General features: G+C 51.2%; 1 protein-coding gene across 1 annotated transcript in view; it reads left to right on the forward strand.

The window, feature by feature from the left end:
• The window catches only part of ARHGAP35 (Rho GTPase activating protein 35), a 117,181-nt gene that overhangs the window by 89,940 nt on the left and 4,585 nt on the right, over positions 1–22,656 (forward strand). The window contains exons 4-6 of the mRNA XM_028529939.2: positions 13,569–13,646; positions 15,250–15,381; positions 22,081–22,186. Coding sequence (XP_028385740.1) covers positions 13,569–13,646; positions 15,250–15,381; positions 22,081–22,186 — 316 coding nt within the window. The remainder of the gene's footprint in view (positions 1–13,568; positions 13,647–15,249; positions 15,382–22,080; positions 22,187–22,656) is intronic.

Consider the following 22,656-nt stretch of genomic DNA (forward strand, 5'->3'; position numbering starts at 1 on the left):
AGGGCTGGCTTTGGGGTTGGCCTAAGAGTTGCAGTTGGAGGGACCCAGGACAGTTAGAGCAGCAACCTGGAGAAAAGCAGCTCCTCAGACCCTGGGAGTCTCTGACTTGAAGGACTGTGCAAGCAGGCGGACTGACTTAGAGGTGTTTAACCTAGAGTTCGTGGATGAGCTTTGGAGGGCTGCAGAATTACTGCAGAGGTTGTGTGTGTGTGTGTGTGTGTGTGTGTGTACATGTGCTCTGTGGTTGGAGCAGAATCTACAGCCTTGGTTGGGTTGTCAGCGTGAGGGGAGTCTTCCCAGGTTAAAGACCGTTGTGCAGCCCGGTGTGGAATATGACCAGTGATTCAGAGCAGGGACAGCGACACACCTTGTCCTCAAGGAGTTTACAATCCAATAAAGGTGAAAGGATTTGGCTCTAAACCACTTGGAGCTTGCAAGGAGAGATTGGCAAGAGCTGGGACTCAAAGGATGAATAAGATTGAAGTATCAAATACTGTGCTCTTCCCAGCAATCCAGACAGGAGACCTCATAGCCTCGGGGTTGAGTCCAGGACCCCAGTGGCCCAGCACCATTGCAGTCCACCTGCAGCTTCACAATGTGCCTGGTCCCTCCCATTGGACCCTTTCCAACATGCAGAGTCACTGGTCATGTATACTTGTGACAAACAGCAGTAACAGCAGCCAATAAACCTGTTTTAATGTCGTAATGTTAGCTCCTGGCTTTATTTCTGGTATGTCACCTCCACATTATAGATTGAAAAGAGACAGCCAATGGAGGTGCCGGAGTTTAACGACTCCCTCGGTTTTCTCCCTCCCTGCAGAGAGGCAGCCGGGCACAGGTCTGTCTCCCTTGTGTTTTCCATCACAAGGAACAGACACCCAAGTGAGGGAGCATTTTGATGGGCGGTGCACAGTTCTTCAGAACACACCCACCCAGTCTTTCCTGGAACTTCCCTCCAAAACTCCACCAAACTAGTAAATGGAAAATGGCTGCTAAGTGTTTGGAATTAGTAACAAGCATACATTTTTCTGCTTCATAACTAACTAAGAGTAAATAATAATGTTGCCCTGATTGGAGAGAGCAGGACAAAAGGCCAAACTATTACCCGAGCTGATTTCCTACAGCTGTCAGTGAACTCCCGGATTGCTTAATCTCATTGGCAGAGGCCCCTTTATGTAGCCCCAGCGGGTAGCGCAGAGCCCTTCTCAGAGGGGCCCAAGCAGCATCTATGGGCAGCACGGCAGGTGCGACCCTGGACAAGTTCCTTCATTTCTCCGAGTCTCAGTTTCTTTGACTATAAAACGAAAATGAAAATAGCTCCTTTGCAGGGTCGCTGTGCATATTAAGGAAGATAACATGTGCCAAGTGCCAGTTGGGAGCTCACACTGCCAGGCCCAGTGCTCAGTGCTTCCATGAGTCTCATTTCATCTGAAGAGCAGTGCTCTGAGACAGGTGTAATTCCAACTTCTGATGAAGGTAGTGGGGTTAAGAAAGGTGAAGATCAGAACTGGCACTCTGATCCAGAGTCAGTGCCGTCTTGGCCATTGTGCCTGCCGTCACTGAGGTGGTTTAAAACCCAAAGAAGACAGATCAGGTGGGCCCTGGCTACTCACAGAGTGTGGAGTCAGGCCAGCTAACATTGGACTCTGCTCCCTACACCAAATATTTTTTCTCCAACTGCACGAGAGGGTTTGGTTTTTCCTTCTGATACCAAGTATCTGCAAGGTCTTTTCCAGTATCACTTCTGCTCTGACACCAGGTAGTTGCCCTACAACTGGGCTCTGACACTACCCAGAGCTAGCCTCTGACTCTGCAGGGGCTAGCAGCTAGATGCCAGCTAGAAGTATTGGGTCCCCAGGTTATTCATACTTCTGTCTGATTTGGCCACAAAGTTGGGGGTTCCTACACCTTCCACCAGGTTCAGTAACTTGCTTGAATTACTCACAGAACTTGGGAAAATGCTATACCGACTATTACGGCTTATCATAAAGGACACACCTCCAGAACACACGAACAGAAGAGGCGTGTAGGACAGAGTAAGGGATATGGAGAGTCGTGCCCTCTCTGGGCACATCACCCTCCCAGCACCTTGGTGTGTTCACCACCCTGGAAGCTCTCCAAACCTTGTTGTTCATCGTCTTTATAGAGGTTCCATGATGCAGGCATAATTGATTAAATTATTCGTCATTGGTGATTGAACTCCATTTCCAAGCTCCTCTTTCCTCCTTGGAGGTTGTGTGGGACTGAAAGTTCTAGCCCTTTAATCAAGAACTTGGTCTTTCTGGTGATTGGCCCATATTCTGAAGCCAGCTAGGGGCCCCCCAGTAGTCACCTCATTATCATAAACTCAGGTGTGGTTGGGAGGGACTTCTGTGAATAACAGAAGATACTTCTATCACTCAGGAAATTCCAGGAGTTTTAGGAGCTCTGCTCCAAGAACTGGGGACAAAGACCAAGTATGTATTTTCTACTATACCATACTGCCCTGTGCTCCCCACAGGGTTCCTAAACCTAAGACCTTCCTTTGCCCCTCGGAGGGCACCTAGGGCTGAGGAGGCTGAGTCCGCTGAGGCTGGGAAGGAGTGGCAGGAGGAGCCCGGCCCCAGGCCAGCACATGGGGAGAGCCTTGTACTTCCCAGAACACCTTACACGTTTCGCTAGCTCATCTCTGTGATTTGGAGGACAGTATCACTCTCAAAGTAGCCCTAAATCCTTTTTATAAGAGGGAAACAAAGCCTGTAGTTCTCTGGGCAGAGGCCACGCACAGCCTATGAGAATGGAAAGGGCCCGCATTCCAGCCCTTCTGTGAAGCCGTGAGCCTTACAGCATCAGACTCAGCTGGATTCAGAAGTTTGCCCAGGTGTTTTTCCCTCTGGGGGGGAACGCCCATGCCTTTCCTCATCTCAGACATGCATCTTTACTCTTCTCTCACAGCTCTGGGGGTCCCTGTGAGATGTGCAGCCAGGGGAGCAGTGAGCAGTGGCATCTCCTCCCGGGCTAACCCCCTGAAACTGTCTCCAAGGCCCCATTTGCTCTTTATGGTGAGCCAACAGCAGCCCCACCTTGGCTCACTTCAGTCACTGTGACTTTTACTTCCCTGTGAGCAGCCCCACCTAGGCTCTCTCCTGTTGCTGCTTCTACCGTAAGTCCTTCCTTGTTTCACTGTCCCCAGCTTAATAAACATGTTCTTACAGTCACTTGGACTCGTGTTGTGAAATCTTTCCTGCACGAGGTCAAGAACTCACATACTAAAAAAGAAAAAGAAAAAAAAAGTTTACCAAGTTTCTTCCCACTTGGAGAGGAGCTGTCCTTAATAAAAGCCTTCACGTTTTCATCCACATTCATCGCAGGCACTTTCTAGGCTGTCGTGGAGGAGGTTTGGTGGGGCTGGCGCTGTTCAGTCCAGTCGGTTATATCCCTGCAGTCTGCCTCGATTTCCGTAATTCTGTCGTTCAGAGAAGGCAGCGAATTTCAGAATAGATACTCCCATCTATCACCGTAACAGTTTAATGGATGTAGTTACAGCTTGAATACACCGACAGGCTTAATGTGAGTAATTGCCGTATTTATACTGCTTTGAATTGATGACAAAGTGCTAAAATATGAGGTGTGTAGTTTCATACGCTGTGGTTTTTATGGGGGCTATATGTTATTTAATCTCTCCCTCCCCTATAATTCCAGGTTTGTTAGCGAGTTGCTTTCCCACTGTCCAAATAGTTTTAAAACAAAGCTTTCTTTTCTGCTTTTGACTACCTCCCATGTGCCCATTTCTCACCACCCTCTCATTCTGTGCTTGCTCATCTAGTAAACACAAATCACTTGCCTTTCAGAAATGCCCCTGTAGCACCAGAGTGGGCGGGCAGCTCCGCTTTTGCCTCTTGCAGATAAGCAGAGTTCACGAAGCTTGTGACTCGGCACTGCTAGCAGATTTCCTCAGGACCCAGTGCCCTGATCGGAACAGCATGGCCTGGCAGGCTGCCTGGAGAGCCCAGCAGCCAAAGAGACGGAAAGCTTGTTCCACAGAGTAATCCTGCCCTTCCAGCCAAGACAGAAATAGTCTGGGTGGAAGCCCAAACCCCAAGACAGTTCCGACAGGCCCTCCTGGCCTGGCCATGCTGCTTGCACTCTCCCTCTCTGCAGCAGCGAGCGCAGTGAGGCAGGCCACTTGTCCGTGGCCAGCTGAATGCACAGGACACTGTGCTGCCCCACAGGCCTGAAGGCAGGCTCTCCGGGAAGAGTGGCCCAGGGGATAGTAGTACCCACAGGTGGCTGCCGGCTCTTGTCTGGTCCTCATGGGGTTGGCCTGACTATGCCCTCCAGTTATTACCTGGGGGAGCTCCTTGGTCCTGTTCTGTCCTTCCTCTCGTGTGTGTGTGCACGCACACCTGTGCGTGCGTGTACGCCGAGCTTCTGGGGAGGGGTACAGCCCTCTTATCTCTGCCAAAGTCAAGCCATAGCCCTGCCCTATAAAAGTGAACGACCCAGCCCTGGCTGGGTAGCTCAGTTGGTTAGAGCATCATCCCGATACACCAAGGTTGTGAGTTCAGTCCCTGTCAGGGCACACACAAGAATTAACCAGTGAGTGCATAGGAAAGTGGAACAGCAAATCAGTGTTTCTCTCTCTCAAGTCAATCAATCAGTAAAGATTAAAAATAATTTTACAGTTTTTCAAAATAAAAGTGAGCAACCTGATCAGGAGAATTCACATAGAAGAGCAGATGCTTGACCCTGGTGAGAGAGTGAATTATGAAGCCCCTATGACTTCACTAGTGAGTAGCTGAGGTGGCGAAAGCAGACCCTTCACTAGTCCCTAAAAGGAGGTGGGTACACTTGATGAACCCTTCCCTGTGCCGGCCAGGCCGAAGGCTTTCTCTTTCCCACTTGCCCTTCTTTGTGGGGATAGTTACTGAAGAAGGGCTTCTCCAGGTATGAGAGTTACTATGCCAAGTAGAGGTGCATAGGAGGGTAGTTGGAAAACACTGCTGGCTCTCAGGGGGCTGCTGGCAGACCAGCATTTGGTAGATAATCATACAGCCAGGCAGTCACTTTCAAATTTTGCCCAGTGCTGTGCACGACAAGTGTGGAGGAGGTGGATTGTGGTGATGAAATGTAGTCTCTGGAGTCAGGCCACCTGGGTTCAGGTATCAGCCCTGTGGTTGGCTTGCCATGTGGCTCCATTTCTTCCATTGTAAATGGGGAATAATTGCCCGCAGCGGTATGGCTCTGTTGGTCGGGTGTCATCCTGCAAAGCTAAAGGTTGCTGGTTCAATCCCCGATCAGGGCACATGCCTAGGTTTTGAGTTTGGTGCCTGGTCAAGGCACATATGACAGGCAACTGACCGATGTTTCTCTCTCACATTAATGTTTCTCTCTTTCTCCCTCCCTTACCTTCTCTTTAAAAATACATAAAATGTTTTTCAAATGGGAATAATGTAGTGGTGGTACACCATGCATTGGGTTGTCATGAGAGTTTGCTGAGAAAACATAGGCAGAATGCATATTGCTGTGCCTACAAACGATGTAAGCACTGCATAGATATATGCAGTTCTTGTTACAATAGGCTTCATTTAGGTCAGGCGCTCAGGGGAGACTTCCCTAAGGGAGCAGTATTTAGCCAGCCAAAAATGGGGGTAAAGTGGAAGGGAAAACATGTAGGAAGGCTCTGAGGCAGGAAGGGGTCAGTGCTTTGAGTCCCTGAAAGGCCACGTGACCGGAGTGAAGTGAGCAGGGGGAGGGCACAGGCTGGGCCATGATGCAGGCCACATGTGGAGAAGTGTGTATTTTGTCCTAGATGTAGAAAGGAAGAATTACAGGCCAGGGCAGACCACGATCACCTTTTCTGCCAGAGGATTATAGGCTTCTAGCCTATACATAGTGATCTTTCTTTGTGAGGAAAGAGAGGCCAGAAAAGGAAGGGCATTGGGCTGTCGTTGGCGACATGGTTGTTCTTTTTATGGTTTGTTGGCTACCCGAAACCTGAAATACGTTAAACTCTGCCCTCATTAATGTGGCGGGGGGGGGGGGGGTGTCCGCCTCTGGCCTCAGGGAGCTTTTGTATTTGGGGGCCTACTGTGGAAGGGAAGTTAGCATGGTATGTGTGGAGGTGATAGTGATGGTGGACAGGCTATACCTGTGTGCTAGCTGGGACTGTTTCTTTGTCGGTCGTTCTTTGTTTAGCCAATGAGACTCCTCAACGTAGTGACACCAGCTGGTCCTCAGAGTTATGCTGCCATCCCTGGGCTTGCACTGGCGAAGTCACACTCAGAGCCCAAAGGACACTGGCACTCTTGTCAGGGGGGCCCCCAGCTGCTCGTGGCTTTGAACATTTGTGGATGTGCTGCAGAGTGCAGTCTGCTGACCTTGGTTATAGGTCACACTCTTCTCTGCCCTCCATCCCGGGATGCCCAGAATGGGCAACACCATCTCTTAGCTGGTGTGAAGTTCATTTTGTCATCATTGTGGTTTCTTAAACATATCTATTGGAGTGTGCGTTTTCTTGAAAGTCAGGAAAAAACAGAGCCCCTTGTTTGGCTCAGCAGGGTTCAGAAGCCCTCTTTCACAGTTAATGACAGTAACTGCATGGGTAGCTTATAAAGGATCAGCCAGATGCTAGAGCCATATGATGCCCCAGACCTGGTGTGATATTTTCATCTCTTCCCCTCCAGATCTCTCTCCCTTCACCCTCAGCCTAGAGATTTATGACATGGCTGTGTGTCTGCACAATGGTGTTGGGAATTTATAAAGCCACAGTGCCTAGTTGTGGGGCTAACACCCGGTCAAGCAATCATAATAGAGCGTTAGTGGAATTCTGTCATGGGGAGAAAGGAGGTCTGGCATTGCCAGAAACAGATCTTGATTGACGAGGGCATTACTGAGGGAAGGCAGCTAACAAAGGAGCACTGGAGGGGCCAGAGTGACCCTAGTGTTCAAGTAATAGAAGAGCCAGAAAATCATTCCGAGCACATCCAGAACAGGAAGGCGACAGGGAGATCTGGTGGGGGCTCTGTAATGTTATCAATAGTAGAACTTTATCATAGGGAATAAAGGCAGGACACTTTCCATTGGCTCCTTTCTATATGGAGAGGAGACTGCATTTTTCCTCCAGCTCTTCCTATTCAATCCTCCAATTGACAGATGAGAACATTGAGTGTGTGTGAATGAAGACATGAATGCATATGACTAAACAGTGGAGGAATGGAAATCCTTATAATCCATAATGAATCTGGCATTTGTGGATGTCCCCTACATACAGTACTTATTTATTTATTTTTAAAGATTTTATTTATTTATTTTAGAGCAAGGAAGGGAGGGAGAAAGAGGGAGAGAAACATCAATATGTGGTTGCCTGTCACGCATCCCCGACCAAAGACGTAGCCTGCAACCCAGGCATGTGCCCTGACTAGGAATCAAACCAGAGACCCTTTGGTTTGGTTTGGTTCACAGGCCACTCAATCCACTGAGCCATACCAGCCAGGGCCCCCACATACAGCATTTAAGGGAGAAGGGAACGGGGAACTAACATTGGAGTTGGTAGCGTAGTGTTGAAATGCACAGACACAGAAACAGACTTGAGTGAGCCAGTGCAGATCCTGCCCCCACCACTTACTCAGCTCCGTGGCCTTGGGCAAGCGGCTTAGCCTCTCTGAGCCTCCATTTGCTGTCTGTAAAAGGGGAAGAGAAACAATATTTACCTCAAGGATTCACTATGATAATTCTAGTGAAGAGCTTAGGAAAGTGCCTGAGTGCCTGGCTTTTTAATTATCATTCACATTATTATTATTTCAGTGTTCCAGCCAGTTATGTGACTTCCTTTCCTATGTGTCATCTTAGCATGCACATCTCAGCAAAGTCATTAATAAACAACCTGATGTTTGATAAGGGCACCGGGCTCTGAGAGGTGGACTGATTTGTCCCTAGTCACACAGCCAGCGAACTATAAGACAGAGCCAAGATCAGAATTGAGGTCACTTTGCACGTTTTTAAATGTTTTTCTGTGGACTGGCTTGTTTTGGCTGAGCCCTTAGGATAGGCCATGTTTATAGGCAGGCGCTGCTGCTGAGGCTTGTTGAGAGTACAGAGAAAAGAAAAGGAGTGGCAGGTGTTCTGCTGTGGACCGTGCCTGGGTTGTCTCATTTGTTCCTCGCAGCAGTCAAAGACGGTGGGTGTTAATCCGTTGTCTAGTCAGATGATTCGAACCCATGGCTCCCTGACACCAAAGCTCCTCCATTTGCCAGCTGGCTTTCCACTTAGGTCATTAGGATAATATCTGCTTCCTCGGCCCTGTGGGTGAGGTCTCGTAAACGCACACTAGCAGAGTGTGAGGTAGGGACTGTTCTCTCTGTTGTGCAGGGAAGGGCGTACAGGCACAGTTGCCCGCTGTCTTTCAGCCAGCAAATGGCTTCTGCTTTTGACCTAAATGCTATACTGCCCCCTTGTCCTTCCGTCTTCCATTGAGGCTGGGGTGCTGCTCTGTGATCCTCAGAAGCAATAGACTGTAGGTGTACAGGTGGCATTTGACCCAAAAGGAGGGCTTTTACTGTAGGGTTCCCCGGAGGTCAGTCCTTGCCAAGACAGTTTGGATTTTTTTATGCTCGAGGGAGTTTCCTTCTCTCCCTGGCTTCTCACCACCCCTCTGGCCTTGAAAACTGGCTTGCCTGAGCCATAACCTCTCTGAGGCATGCAAGGGCACGGTTTATTAGACGCACTGCTTTCGACAAAAGTTGGTTAGTAGTTCGGACCTATCTGGTGTGGTGCACTTTAGCACTGGTAGTACCCAATTAAGTTTCTTTAAAAGATTAAAGTGCTGAATTTTTATATCTACTATAGAAAGTAAAAACAAATAAGCAGGCCAGAGTTTGTCTTGGAGGAAGTATCGATTTGTATTGGAAAGGAAACTGAGGAGGACGGAGTCCTGGTGGGACCCAGCGGAGGCACCGCCTGGCCCCGACTGACTGTGGAAAGGCTTCTGGCAAGAGCTCTGGTGCTGAGCCGCGGTGTTTGAGATCCAGGAATAAAGGCGTGTTTGGACATTTCAGAAAACCAGACACATTCCAGGGAAGGAGGCGGTTCTTCCCCTTGGGTTCCAAACTCCTGCTGGTCACCCATTCATTTTCCTAATGCCCCTACTCTGCCAAGTCAGTGCCACAGGCATCTCTCAGGGGCCAGGGTCGGCAGCATTCGCTCCAACGGGAAACTCGGGGTAAAATATGCCCATTCCTAGCCCGGGGAACACCTCATGCCTGGCATTAGGGGCCATCTTATGTCACCAGAACACTTCTGAGGGGGACCACACCGAACGGCTGTGGAAAGGAACTCATCTACCATGTGGGTGCTTAGTAAATATTGAAAGAAACAGTAAGGTCTCTTTGCTTTTCTCTTTACTGCTTTTTAACATTTTTATGAAAGTCCTACCTGGCCTAGGTAAAAAGTTTCAATAATGCATAGGAGCTTGCTTACATAGAAAAAGCAATTTTAATGCTCTTTGGAAATGCTTTGTTCCTAAAATATCTGGGTTTGGTTTTTTTCCCTTGTGTATCGTGCCTCCCCCGCCCCCGATTTCATTGAAAGAATTGAATGATAGAATTCAAGAGTCAAAAGAGACCTTGGGACAGGGTATCAAAGTCATTTTCACCAGGGGCCACATCAGCCTCTCAGTTGCCTTCAAAAGGCCGAAATAATTTTAGGACTGTATAAATTTAACTACCCCTTAACATTTAGGGAGTTGAATTACATTCGGCGCTTTGAGGCAACCTTGAGGCTGATGTGGCCCCTGGTGAAAATGAGTTTGACACCCCTGCCTTAGAGTGCCGGGGCATCTTCTAAGTGGCAGTTCTCGACGTAAAGCTCCCTGACCGCCTGCATCAGCATCACCTGGAATGTGTGAAATGCAGATTCTCGGGCCCACTCTAGAGAGAATCAGAAACTCTGCAGGTAGATCCCTGCAACCTGTATTATAGCAAGACCTCCAGGTGATTTGGACACGTGTGTGATTTTGAGAACCAATATTTCAAACATAAAAGTAAATGAACACAGGCAGTGGGATTGGATGGGCTTCAGATCTCAGCCCACTTGCTCTCTAACCGTGTGCGTGTTAGTTACCCCTTAGCCTCTGCATCCCGGCTCTAAAATGGGATTAGTAGTAGCCTCTCTGGGGCTGTTGTGAGAGTTAATATAAAATGTATGGTAAGCACTTAGTATTATGTGCCTGACGCATAGTAAGCATTCAGTAAATGGTTTATTGTTGTTATTAACTATCTTCCCAGACCAGGTAGTAATCATTTCGAATAGCATTCTAGACAGATGGCCATCCAGTGAAGGGGGAGTTCAAAAGCTCTGGCCTGTTCCAAGGAGTGACAGCTGTAGCTGTGCACAATTATTTTACATATTGAGAGTATTTGCCTTCTTGTACTTTCCATTCTCAGTTGGAGCTCTGTTCTCTTGAGCCATTGGAACAAGACTGTTCTATGTGGCAGTTTAGATAGTTGAAGATAGTGACCTTGGCCATCCCCAACTTTCTATTGTGCTGTTCCCAAAGATTAACTTAAACATAAAACCAGTAGGTTGTTTTGTTGTTGTTGTTGTTGTTGTTCTTATTTTTAGAAAAAGGATGGGTGGGAGAGGGCCTATCACTGAAACTCTGCTTGTTTAGTGGGTCTTTGGTGGTTTCTGGGGTATACAGAGATGCCTCAGAGTTTAAGGTTGCACTTTCCCAGCTGGGCTGTGGCCATGGAGTAGACATTATAGTTGGGGGTTACTGTCAGTGAGGACTCTGCTTTCTGCTGACAGGCATGAGCCCCTCACCCCTGGAGTGTTTCTGTGTTAGCCCGTGGGTCACAGGACACACTTCCCTTGGAATCCAGCCTCCCTGCCTACAGGACCCCAGCCCTTCCCTGCTCTGTTTTGAGCCAGCTGCCCGTGCCATCGGGCATCCCAGTTCTTACCGTGTCCTCACCTGTGTCACTAGCCCTCTGTCTCACTAACAGTCTTTGTGCCATTCACAGTCTGCTCTACACTTTTTGTTTTTATTTAATTGATGTCTAATTAGTAGTTGTGAAGTTGTACTGGCCAAGCAAATAATACCTTTCCTAAATTACACATGGTGGTATATAGGGCAGCGGTGGGATTGCTTTTTGAAAATGGGATGTCATAAAAGAAACAAGTGTGCACGTGACAGGAAATACTGAGCAGACGATTCATTGATGCCGAGGAGCTGGCCTTGCATTTTCACATGCTTTCCTTTCTATGATCGTGGGTCTGGTGAGGTTTCAGCAGGCCCACACCTCTGGTGATTTCCAGATAGCTAATTTGCACTTTGTTTTCTGCCCTGTGATGTCAGACAGGTGACTGTTAGGAAACAATGCAGAGGACTCCTCCATCAAAGCTGAGAGTCAGGGTTGCCAGAGACGATGCGATGCCCGAGGCTGCCCCTCCACAGTGGGGCTCGGAGCTATGGCCAGTGCTTCCTCTTTGGGGACTTGGGAAGCTCCTGCTACTTGTGCCGTAGTCGTCTTTGTATTCCAGAGGGCTGCTCATCGTGGGAGGAGTATCTAGAAAATGGTTCTTTTTTCAGCCCTGAGTGAAGACTTGAGCTGCTGACATGCTCACCCAGGGCTAGCCCAGATTGGGATGACTTCATGTGTGAGCATGTGACACATGTCATTTGAGATGTGAAATAGGTAGGAAGTTTAAATACATCTGACAGTTTAGAGAAGTCACTGAGAAAAGAGACCCTTGTGAAATTACTAACTAGGGATGGCGCACAAGGCCCAGGCAGCAATGGGCCTTGGGGGTGTTCCATCTCGGTCGCTCCCCAGAGTACAGCTCCCCAGAGTGCAGAGGGCTTCTGGGCCGCACTGGAGTGTCGTATTTCTGGGAGGAAGGACTGGTCTGGACCTCCGCCTGGGGGTCAGTGTCAAACGACTCCCAGGATCGTGTGGGACAAAGGGCGGGAAAGCCCCGGCTTAGACACCTCAGCCCTTACTTGCTGTTCCGTCTGAGCCAAGGACTGTGCCTTTCTGAACCTCACTTTTCTCGTGTGTATTTTCATCTCATAGCTCCTACCATCAGGGACTAAGGGTTCGATGGCCCCGTTGTCTATAATAAAGGAACGTGTGGTGGGTGGATGCAGGAAAGCACCTTCTTGCTCGGTGCACGATGTAGTGACCACTCAGGAGACATGAACTCCAAAGGGGAGGGCAGTGGGAAGGGTCACCACTGAGCCGGGGTGCCTCCAGTTTGGAAAGTGTCTGCACTCCTCTCACCAAGAACAGTGATGGCAGCTCCTCTAAGCTAGACCTCGCACGATAGGGTGTCCTTGGACCCATCCATTAACCCCCTTTTCTCTGGGGTGAAAGGCCTGTGCGCAATTAACAGCTTTCAAGTCAGGGAATTGATGACTTTTGCTTCAGTGTTTTTCAAAGTTCACCTGCCACTAATCTGGGGCCCAGAAAACAGGCAGGCTGACTGCTTTTATCTCGCCTGATGGGTGCCTCTCCAGAGGCAGCAATTACAGTGATAACTGACGTTGAGAACTTGGCTCTCAGGAGCCTACTAATTGACTGCAGGGTCTGCTCCTCTCTCTACTGCCTTCTGGTTTTCGGGGGTGGCTCCGGGGCACTTCCCCAGGGCGCCATCAGCCAGCCAGGGCTGCTCGAAACCAGTCTTCAGAAGGCGCAGGGGTTGGTTTGGCCATGAGATCCCATCATGGTTTTCACAGTGACTTAATTGTCCTTTAGACAGTGACCTGGGGGGGCAACAATGGACTTCCCTTCCCTGTGAGGGGACGATGGAGTTGGGAGACGTGCTTAGAATTTACTCCTCTGCCAAGGCATGGGGAGTGATGGGTGGAGAACGTCAGCCTGTCACTTGCTTCTTTACATTCTGCTGTACTATTTAATTGAGTTCTAGTATTGGCTTTTCCTTCCCTAACATGGTGCACCCAGTGAATTCTAGAGAATTACAGAGTTAAATGTGTTGTGGTTTTTTTTAAGGTATAAAAAAGCAAGAAGGAAGATGTAGAAACTATCTCACCTTCTCACCTAAGAATAGGAACATTTGTTCTAGACATAAAAACAAAGGAAGATATCATAAAGAAAATGACTGGTCTTGAAAACCTAAAGTTTTTGAATTGTGTACTTCAAAAAATTAAATATATAAAAGTAGAAGACAACAAAAAGGGAAAATGTAAATGTTTATAACATTAACACAGGTTGTTTAATATTCTAAGATCTCTTTCAAGTGCCAAATGAGAAGAACCTCTCTTATAGGAAAATGAACAAGACTGTGAATAGGAAAGTCACCAAGTAAGACGTACACACTGCTAAGAATCTCTTAAACTTACTAGCTATCCAAAAAAAAAAAAACCCACATAATTGTGGGTTATTTCTAACAGTGAGAACTTGGGAAAACCTAACTGATTAACAATAGAACTATTTTAAAAGTTATACTATCCTTTGATGTCTTTAAAATCATGTTGTTAAAAAATAAGAGTATTTAATGATTGGAGTCTGGTCCTCCTCATTCTCTGCCCCCACCACCTGCTCCTGACACGCCTGCTTGTTGCTTCTCAGGACTGAGCACCGAAGGCATCTACCGGGTCAGCGGGAACAAGTCAGAGATGGAGAGTCTGCAGAGGCAGTTTGACCAAGGTAAGGCCGAGGGGCATTAGAAGCTGGAACCAGTCCAGGTGACCGCGACAGCTGAACCGCCAGTAGAGCCCCTCGGGGGAGCTGTAGCGTGGCTCTGGGGGTGCTTCTGCCACTCACAGCCACAGGTGCTAGCTCGGTGACTGAGGAAGAGGAAGCATTTGGCCCCAGTTAGCATGGCTTCCATGGTCACACTGCCACAGAGGACAGTGGAACAGGCGCCGTCAGTGAATGGAAACATCACCCTGCCAAGCCTGTGTCAGCCTGTCACCACCCATGGGCATAGTTCTGGGTCACCGAGGCACGTGCCTCATTCACCACTGAAGGGCCTTGCATCCCTGGGACTGGTCCGTGCAGGGGTAACTACACGTGCAGCATAGAACAGTTGGGTTGAGGACAGTTCTGTTTTGCCAGGCCCCAGGAGTGCCCTCACGAAGTCCCTGCACGAGAGAGCAAGGGGACGTGTTGTGATTAGCTGAGCCTTGGGACCCAGGCTTCCAGAGCTGAACTCTTGTGAGTTAGACTTGCTCTTGGCAGTGACTTGTATCCCCTTAGCTAGGGCAGCCCTGAGAGGCCAAACCCTACCTGTTAGAACTGAGCGCACTAGGGGACATGGAGGCTCACCCACTGGTGCCAGAAACAAATGAGCCAGAGCAGTCAGAGTTCTCCGATGTCCCCGGCCAGAGAGGAAGGTAAGCTAAGGATCAAAGTAGGATTTGACTCACCACAGAGCGGGGCCTGCGGGGCCCGAGCCAGGCCCAGAAGCCGGGCAGCCCGTGCGGGCCTGTCCGACAGAACAGCCCACCGGCGCACAGCGGGGAACAGGCACCCTGCCGGAGCCCCGGGGCCATAGCACTTTGCAGCACCACAGTCGGTCTCTGCCAGCCGGCAGTGGGAGGAGGTGACACACGAGGGAAGCAAAACTCGATGAACTTTGCAGAGTAGGAAGCACGAGGTCGAAATGAGGGTACAACTGTGCACTGGTGTGCGAGCTTGTACTGTGCGGACAAGAATCTGTAACTCAGCTAAATGGGAAGGAACATCTGTGGGCTATCAGTAGATGGTGCCTTACAAATCAGGAATACAGGAAAGTCTGACGGGAGAATTAGAGACAGAGGGCAGTGGTGTCATAAGCTGGGAGGGGCCAGAGTGGGGGGGGGGGGGCGAGTCTGTTCCACCCCGTGAAGGACGTGGGCAGGGGCAGCGATCAGGATTGTTGGTGATGTATCTGTGACCCACCACAGCCTTTTAAGAAATCCCTCTCCTTTCTTCTCTGGGCGGGTGGGGGCAGGAGTGGTGTCAGGAAAGGGAGAGACCTGGATGGCACAGAAGGAGCAGGTGTGGTTCTTCTACTCACAGGACAACCTTGGAAGGAGGCATTGGCTGTTGGCCTCTGTCTGCGAATCTGAGAACCTTTCTTTAGCAGGACCTGGGGATGCTTCTCTCTGGTCTGTGATAATCCCGAGTCCCTGCCCCAGCTCCAGGCCAGCCCCGGGCAGCATCCCAGGGTCCACAAGGCTTCTCTGACTCCCCCCGGCACTGAGTTTTCCTTTTGCTTCTGCTCAGCATAGACCAGCCTGCCCTCACTCTCCTGACTTCCTTTCAGACCACAACCTGGACTTGGCAGAGAAAGACTTCACAGTGAACACTGTGGCTGGTGCTATGAAAAGCTTCTTCTCGGAACTGCCCGACCCCCTGGTCCCGTACAACATGCAGATTGACCTGGTGGAGGCACACAGTGAGTACCAGCAACCCAGCCCGGCTTGGGCGCCCCGACAGCACCCTGAATCAGCCGTGTTGGGTGAATTGAGGGAGAAGGGAGGGGTTGCGGCCCTATAAGAATGGGTCCTACCCTCAGGGAGCGTGTACTATGGCTCTTGGAGCTGAGATTTAAAAAACATAAATGAAGGGACCTAACAAGATGACACTGAAGGGACTCAAAAATGAGGCACCTGCCTTTGTAGACCAGAGGTGCTTCTCTGAGGGTCCCCCAAACTCCATGAATTAAGAGCCTGTTTTGGGTGCCAAGCTGGTCGAATCCCTGCTCCTTCACTTGTGCATAGCGTGATGCTCTCTGAGGCTTCGATTCCTGGGTTGCTGTCCCTGCTCCTGTTCACAGAATGAGGTTAGGGAAAGGCCAGGGGTGGGACTACAGCAGACCTGTTGGGAAGTGGGTGTTCTTTCCTTTCCCCTCCTCTCCTCACTCCTCTTCTCCCACCTCTCATTCAAGGAAGTCAACATGTAGTCCGGGGCTTTGGGGGGAACGGGACAGCACCAATGGCCTCAACCAGATGGTAACTTGGGGCTGCAGCAAGGTAGCATCTCTGGTTTTAAGGACCCCCTTTGCATGCTGTCCCGCCCTCCCAACAGTTGTCTGTCCAGTGGGCAGCCTCTCCTGGCCTCCGTGCCATGCTGCAGAGGGGCCTGACCTCTTGGAGCTTCCCACGTGTGTGGCACTTTCTGCCTTTTTTAGCCAAAGGCAGCAGCCTTCTTAACCTGCACTTCTGGCAGATGACAACCCCCAGAAGCAGCCATTCTGCAGCAGAAGGGAGTGACCAAGGAGGTGGGGAGGAGGAGAGGGAGCCATGTTCCTCAGACCCCAGGACGTTCGTCTCGTCTTGTCACTGCCCAACGGAAAAGACGGAGTTGTCAGCAAGTATAGTTTACTCGCAAGGCTGATGGTATGGACAGAAATTTGGGGGCAGGGCTTTATTTCCTGGGTCACTGGGACTCTTAATGGCTTCAGGGAATAGAGGGGCTGATAGAAGCCCACCCCTGAGCTGTGGGGGTGCCCTGCCAGGAGCTGACTGTAGCCGAGTTGCAGGCCGCTGCAGCTGCTTTCCATGGTCCGCACTCCCCGTGGTGTGTGTCTCCACAGCCTGGTGCTGCCCTCAAATTTTATCCGCTGTCTTGGCAGGTTAAAACCGTTCACAGCTTCTTATCCTGTCCAAGCCCAGCAGGGATGGGGCAAAAGCACAGAGTTTTGCAACTGACGTAGGCTCACCTGACCTTCTTTCCCTTCTGCCTTATCAGGGCAGGAGTCAGGGTTTCTCCAGGTGAGTTAGGGAGTGGGGACAGGTGCTGGCTTCTTCTCTGATGCCGCCGTCCTGATAGAGGTCCTCCCAGCCAGCCTTCTCCAGCAGACTCCAGGCTGGCCCAGATGTGAAACACATCAGAAATCTCCACCTGAGCCAGCTGTCTCTCTATCTGGGCTTGTCCCTGGGAGGAAGTTGGGAAGGGGAGGTTTGGGCTGGTACCCAGCGTGCTGAGAACTGGGGGAATCCTGTCAGCATTTGTCTTGAGCTGGCGCCATCTAGAGGCTCATAGAGAGTCCCAGCACCCAACAGAATCCCATTGTTTCTTTGGGGGAATTGCTGGCATAGCATCTTTTTGTTTTTGGAGGGGGTGGGGGCAGAAGAGGGAGGTTTTATTGATAGGAAATCTGCTGCCCTTCCTACAGCAGCTTCCGTAACTCCCAGTGCTGAGGAATGGAGCTTCTTGCTGCTACTCAGCCTGAAAAGGGTGGAGATTTTTCTGCTTCCTGTTCCTATTGTGTTTCCTGTGCCCCAAGCTAGCCAGTCAGCTGGAGCTCTGTGTCTTAAACCTAGTGGGGGGGGGGTACCGTGTACCCCGCTGACATGGCACGTCTCACAGCCAAAGCAAGCTGAGTGAATAGTGGGGCTGTGTATGCAGGGAGTGGTTAACTGAGCCCGGGACACCAACCAGGCAGTGCCCAAGTTAGCGTTCAGGGACATGGAACAAAGATTCTCAAGCCCCAAAGTAGCTGTTCCCAGCCTGGCTGGGTTTCCATGGCAACGTCAACTTGACCAGCTCTTACCGCTTAATACCTAAGACCTGTTGTCTCTGTGTGCTCAGGGCTTGCAAATGGTTTCAGATCCTATCACAACAAATACCAAGCTCACTATCAAATTGTTCTGTTAGCTCCATAATTTCATAATATTGAGCGTGCTGAAAATGTGCCCCACAAAATAGAGATTTTGTGTGTGTGTGTATGATTACTCAGCAGTTATTGTTCTACCACATTCAAGGTGATGTGTGAGAGATTCAGAAATGAATAACACCGCTCTGGCTAGTGTGGCTGAGTGGATTGAGCACCGGCCTGTGAACCGAAAGGTTGCCAGTTCGATTCCCAGTCAGGACACATTCCTAGGTTGCAGGCCAGGTCCCTGGTTGGGGGCGTGTGAGAGACAACTGCAAAAAAAAAAGAAAGGGAGATATGAGTAACGGCATGCCAGTAGGGAGTGGCAAGCTGAGGCTTGAGCTTCAGTGCTGAGACATTGCCCCAGCCCTCCCTGGATTTACATTTAAGCTGTCTGCCAGACAGAGTGAAGGAAGCTGAGCTGAAAATACAGAAAATGCAGTGAGGTGGATATAAGGTAGAGGGCTTCATGGAAGAGGTGGCATGAGGCACAGAAAAGAGTTCTCAATTCCCCATTCCATCTCGTTCTCATATCTCCCCTCAGCCTCCAGTTGTTCTTGTTCCCCATCTTCTCCTTTCCCTCCCATGGTATGACCCCACCACCGCCCATCTGGAATCCCTCCAGGTCCACCCAGTGCCCCACAGCCCTGTCCTATGTCTTTTGTGCCAGAAGGGGCCCTGAAGCTGGCTCTCAGTGCAGAGGTTCTGAGCCAAAGGACCTTTGACTCTAGGGTGTTATTCCCACCCCACAACTTCATGTAAGGTCCATGTGTGCATTGTAGTCTCTAGAGAAGACCAGTAGCTTTCATCAGATTGTCGGAGGGATGCGTGACCCAAAATGGTTCATGATGCCAGTTTACCATCTTCCCATCCCATTTATAGATGACACCGCTCAGGGCCACATATGCTAAAGGACGGGCTGGCACAGTCACCAGGCAGGCCAGCCTTGCTGCTCTCTGGGTGCTTGTTCACATGCTGCCTTGTGACATTGCTCATCCTGGGATTCTGCTTCCTCTCGTCTATCCAGACAGCTGCTGAAGGGTGTGGGGGTGCTTCTCACCTCCTGGCACGGGCTCGCCCCTGCCTCGGTCTGGTGGGCTGGGAGACACTGAGCGGTTACTGTGTGGTTGGGCCTCCAGGAGACGGACATGTGGGATCTTTCAGAGTGAGGTCTCGGCCCCAGAGTCCTTTCCCACCTGAAGCAGAGGTGGGGCTTGTACACGGCGTGCCTGCATGCCTCACCTCGGGGTGTGTCCCTGAGCTGGGCGTTGTCCTCTTCAGGTGGTGCAGGTGTGCCAGGTGGTCAAAGGCCATCAGGGATGTTCTTCTGAGCACTGAGTTGGGCAGCAGCAGGCCCAAGCCTAGAGCCTGGTCGGCAGCCTGGGTGCCAAGTGGCAGAGTGGCACAGCCAGGGCAAGTACGGTGTTTGAGATCAGGGTCCCTGGCACCGATTTCTGTGAACTTGGACCAGTATTTTTACTGCTTGGAATCCTGGTTTATCTTTATACCATGAGGAATGTGGCAAGCTAGGCTCTAAGGTCCCCGGTGGCCTCTGTCTGTCCCCTCTTCTTCCTCCTGAGTTCTGGTGGTCTCCATCGTTCTAAATTGCGTGGTCTCTGTCCAGACTCTGTCTGGGCACAGGTGGCATGAAAAGGCCTCTCCTGCAGTGGCTTGCCACCCAGGTGACACACCAATTTCAAAAGCATGGTGTGTTAGCTGAGGGGTCCTGAGCCCTGTGACTACCGACCCTCCAAAGAGGATTGTTGATGCTGGGGAGGGCACCGCAGCACAGTGGAAGGCAGGGGGTCCAGAGCAGGCATGCTGGCCTGGGCGGCAGGGCCTAGGCCTGCCAACACCCCAGCATATCCTGAGGCTCTTACTGGTGTTGGGACTGCCAAGCAGAGGCTTCCAGTTGGAGCCTGGAGGGGGCCCCTCGACACCGGCGGGCTTCGCTTGCTTGAGAGAAGTGAACAAGTTCAGTCAGAAGGGCATCGGCAGGATGGCTGTTGATTTTCATGTGGCAGATGCCGGGCCAGGTTTGCACTGGGAGGCTTCCTGTTGCTGTCCTTGAGGGCCTCCCTCCTCACACTGCACCCTGGATGCTCCTCAGCACTCATGGGCACCTGTACTCCTGTATTTGTGGACAGCCAGTGGGAGGAAGGAAGACAGCACCAGGGGGTGGCCACTGAGGTCCTTGGCAGGCACCTCGCTGTGTCAGGAGGGGTCTGGCCTCTCTGGGAGTGCTGCGTGAATCACCATCAGAGCAGACTCATGCTCAGTAGCCCCCACCCTTCCCTCCTCCCCGCCCAGGAGGAGCAGAGGAAGCAGCCCTCCTTGTTGCTCCGTGGATAGGAAGGAGCGGGCGTCCCGTGCAGACGGTGGCCTTGCCAGCCCCGCTTCCTGCCTCCAGCCAGGAGGGTTGGTGAGGCTGCGTCTTAGGTGAAGGTGCTGCCATTCGACCGCCTAATTAAACAAACACAGCTGTGTTTGTGTCGTGCAGGCATTCGGGGGAGGCCTGTGCCGCCTGGCCCGCATCCGGAAGGGCATGATGATTTTGTTGAGCAAGACCCTGAGCCACGCACACACTTCTCGTGTCCTTCCGCACGCTCACTCATCCTCCTAGAGCAGCTCACTTTAAGTAAAGTTTTTCTTGCAACTTAACAGGAAAGGGTTTTGAAACTCAAGGCCAGAAAGTGTGTCCTTGAGGTTGAACCCTTAAAATAAATCTTGGGTTTAAAGAAATGAAGGTGATAATGGCCCCACATAATTAGTTTCCGTGTTTTAGTCATTTTCTAACAGGCAACTGTTACCAAGACACATGTGTTTATCCAGGCACTCTCTGGCCTGAAAGTCTTGTGCTCACCGGCCTGCCAGCGAAAGCTCCCCACAGCTTGTCCCTACCCCCCGTCACAGCCTCCCCTTTCACTGGTTTTCTGCAAGTCAGACTGGCCTCCAGGAGCTCATTGTCTGAGCCCTTCACATCTGGGGGTGTCTTCACTGAATGAGGGGGGCACTATCATCAGCTTCTTCTACGGGCAAAGAGACTGACACTGAGATGTGTCACTTACCCAAGGTCACACAGCTACTTGGTGTCGGAGACAGGATTCGTACCTAGGACCACGTGTGTCAGGTTTGGGCTCTGAACTTCCTGCCAAGCCCTCTCTGCACCTCCCCACCCTCAGGGCCGGCTCTTTCCCTTCTGTCTGTTCTTCCCATCTAGCTGGAGTGGGGCCCCTCAAGCACTTCCCCCTCTGCGACCCTCTGGGCACGTCACCTACTACAGAGGTTACTACCTCGGAAGCCACAGGTTTCCTAAAGAATACATGGGTTTGGGGAGTCCGCGAACCCCCACATTCAGGCAGACTCGTACGTGGCTTGTTTATGGGGAGAGGGCCCAGCGCGTTCTCCCATCACAAAGGAGCCTGTGCCCCCACACCAACCAGAAACCGTCATATTTCTTAGTGGACCCCCAAACGCCCACCCCCACAACCCTCATTTGTGGGGTAGCTGCCATTCTTCAGGGGATGACCCTGCTGTGGGATTTCTAAGCCCTGGAGTCCTAGACGCAACCCTCAGTTCCAAAAAGCAGCCATAGGGATATCTTCCCACACGCACTCAGAGAAGCCACACAGTTTTGGCCACCTGACTCCAGAAGGGCTCTGGACCCTTTTGTCTCACTGGCTCTCCCAGGCAAGATGGCCCAGACCCACTCGGGGAGGAGCAGCCCAGGCCTCAGGGAGCACAGTGGTCCCCACTCAGGTTCCTCGACCTCTCTGGGCCTCAGATTCCTCATCCTTGAAATGGGGCAATAACAGCCCCGCCTCACAGGCCTATGAGGGCTGACTGAGGCGGGCCTGGCGTGGGTTAAGCATCTCATTCAGGTGAACTTGTTTTCACTGCCCTGGTGCGTTAGGGGTCCACGATGAGCAGAGTGTGAGCAGTGGGGCAAGGGGGCATGCAGGCCCTTTAATGGACTATGTGAGGGGTCCCTGTAGCTCTAGGAAAAGGACAGAGCCCTGGTTCTGTGACAGACTCCCTCCCTAAACAGCCTGTTGCGTGGGTGGGTGGCAGCGCTCACCCGTCTGGTCAGGAAGCAAGCAGGCTTTCTGCATTGAGATGCCTGTCTCCAGGGGCAACCGGATGAGCAGAGAATGGTGTTCTTTATGGTGGATGGTGGAATCTCTTTGGATCGTTGAGTCTCCGGTGGTGGCCAGGAAGCTCATTTGTGGGAAGCTCACAGGGGAACGGAGTGTTCCCCTTGAGCAGGGGCCTGGGACCCAGAGGTAGGCCTGACCCGGGGCCCGGGCTCCTGCCAGGTGCACCACCTTGGGTACAGGCTCTGGGGTTGGCCTTGTTTAAAAGGCCTGGGCTCCCCTTACTTAGAGAAGGCCCAATGGAGCCCACTGGTGTTCAAGGCTGCCCAGGACCAGCATCTGCTTTGAACCCCAAAAACCCCCAGCTGTGGCCATAGAAGTCTTTGGTTTTCTCTTTCCCCAGAAATCAATGACCGGGAGCAGAAGTTGCATGCCCTCAAGGAGGTACTCAAGAAATTTCCAAAGGAAAACCACGAAGTCTTCAAATATGTCATCTCTCACCTGAACAGGTATGCCGCAGGGCCTGGTCTTCCCTCCCTCAGAAATTGCCAGACGGGGCCAGCGAGCAGCAGAGTGAGGCTGGGCACGGCTCCATCCTCAGTCTGGTGACGGGGGTCCACCTCGGGCGCACATCGGGCTCAGGTTCCCACACTAGCTCTGTCTGAGAGAGGTCCGAGTGTCCCGGAGTACACTGAAGTCCTCTCTCCAGTGTTCCTGTTTCCGCCTCGGTGTGGGACAGAGCACCGCACTGGGACAGGTGGATGGACGAAGAGTGAGCCCCGGTCCGGGGAGTGTGGGAGTGACAGTCAGAAGACCCGCTGACGGCCTGTGTCTGGAATCGGTGCACACAGAGCATGTCTGTTTTCCAGGCAGACCTGTTTTTCATCTTGGCAAAGTAATGTTTTATGGAGCTCTGTCTTGGGACACAAACTCCCTGTCCCTGCACAGCCAGAGCATTGTCACCCACTTTGGTGGTCTG

Source organism: Phyllostomus discolor, chromosome 12, assembly GCF_004126475.2.
Source record: "Phyllostomus discolor isolate MPI-MPIP mPhyDis1 chromosome 12, mPhyDis1.pri.v3, whole genome shotgun sequence".
In the NCBI taxonomy this organism is placed as follows: domain Eukaryota; kingdom Metazoa; phylum Chordata; class Mammalia; order Chiroptera; family Phyllostomidae; genus Phyllostomus; species Phyllostomus discolor.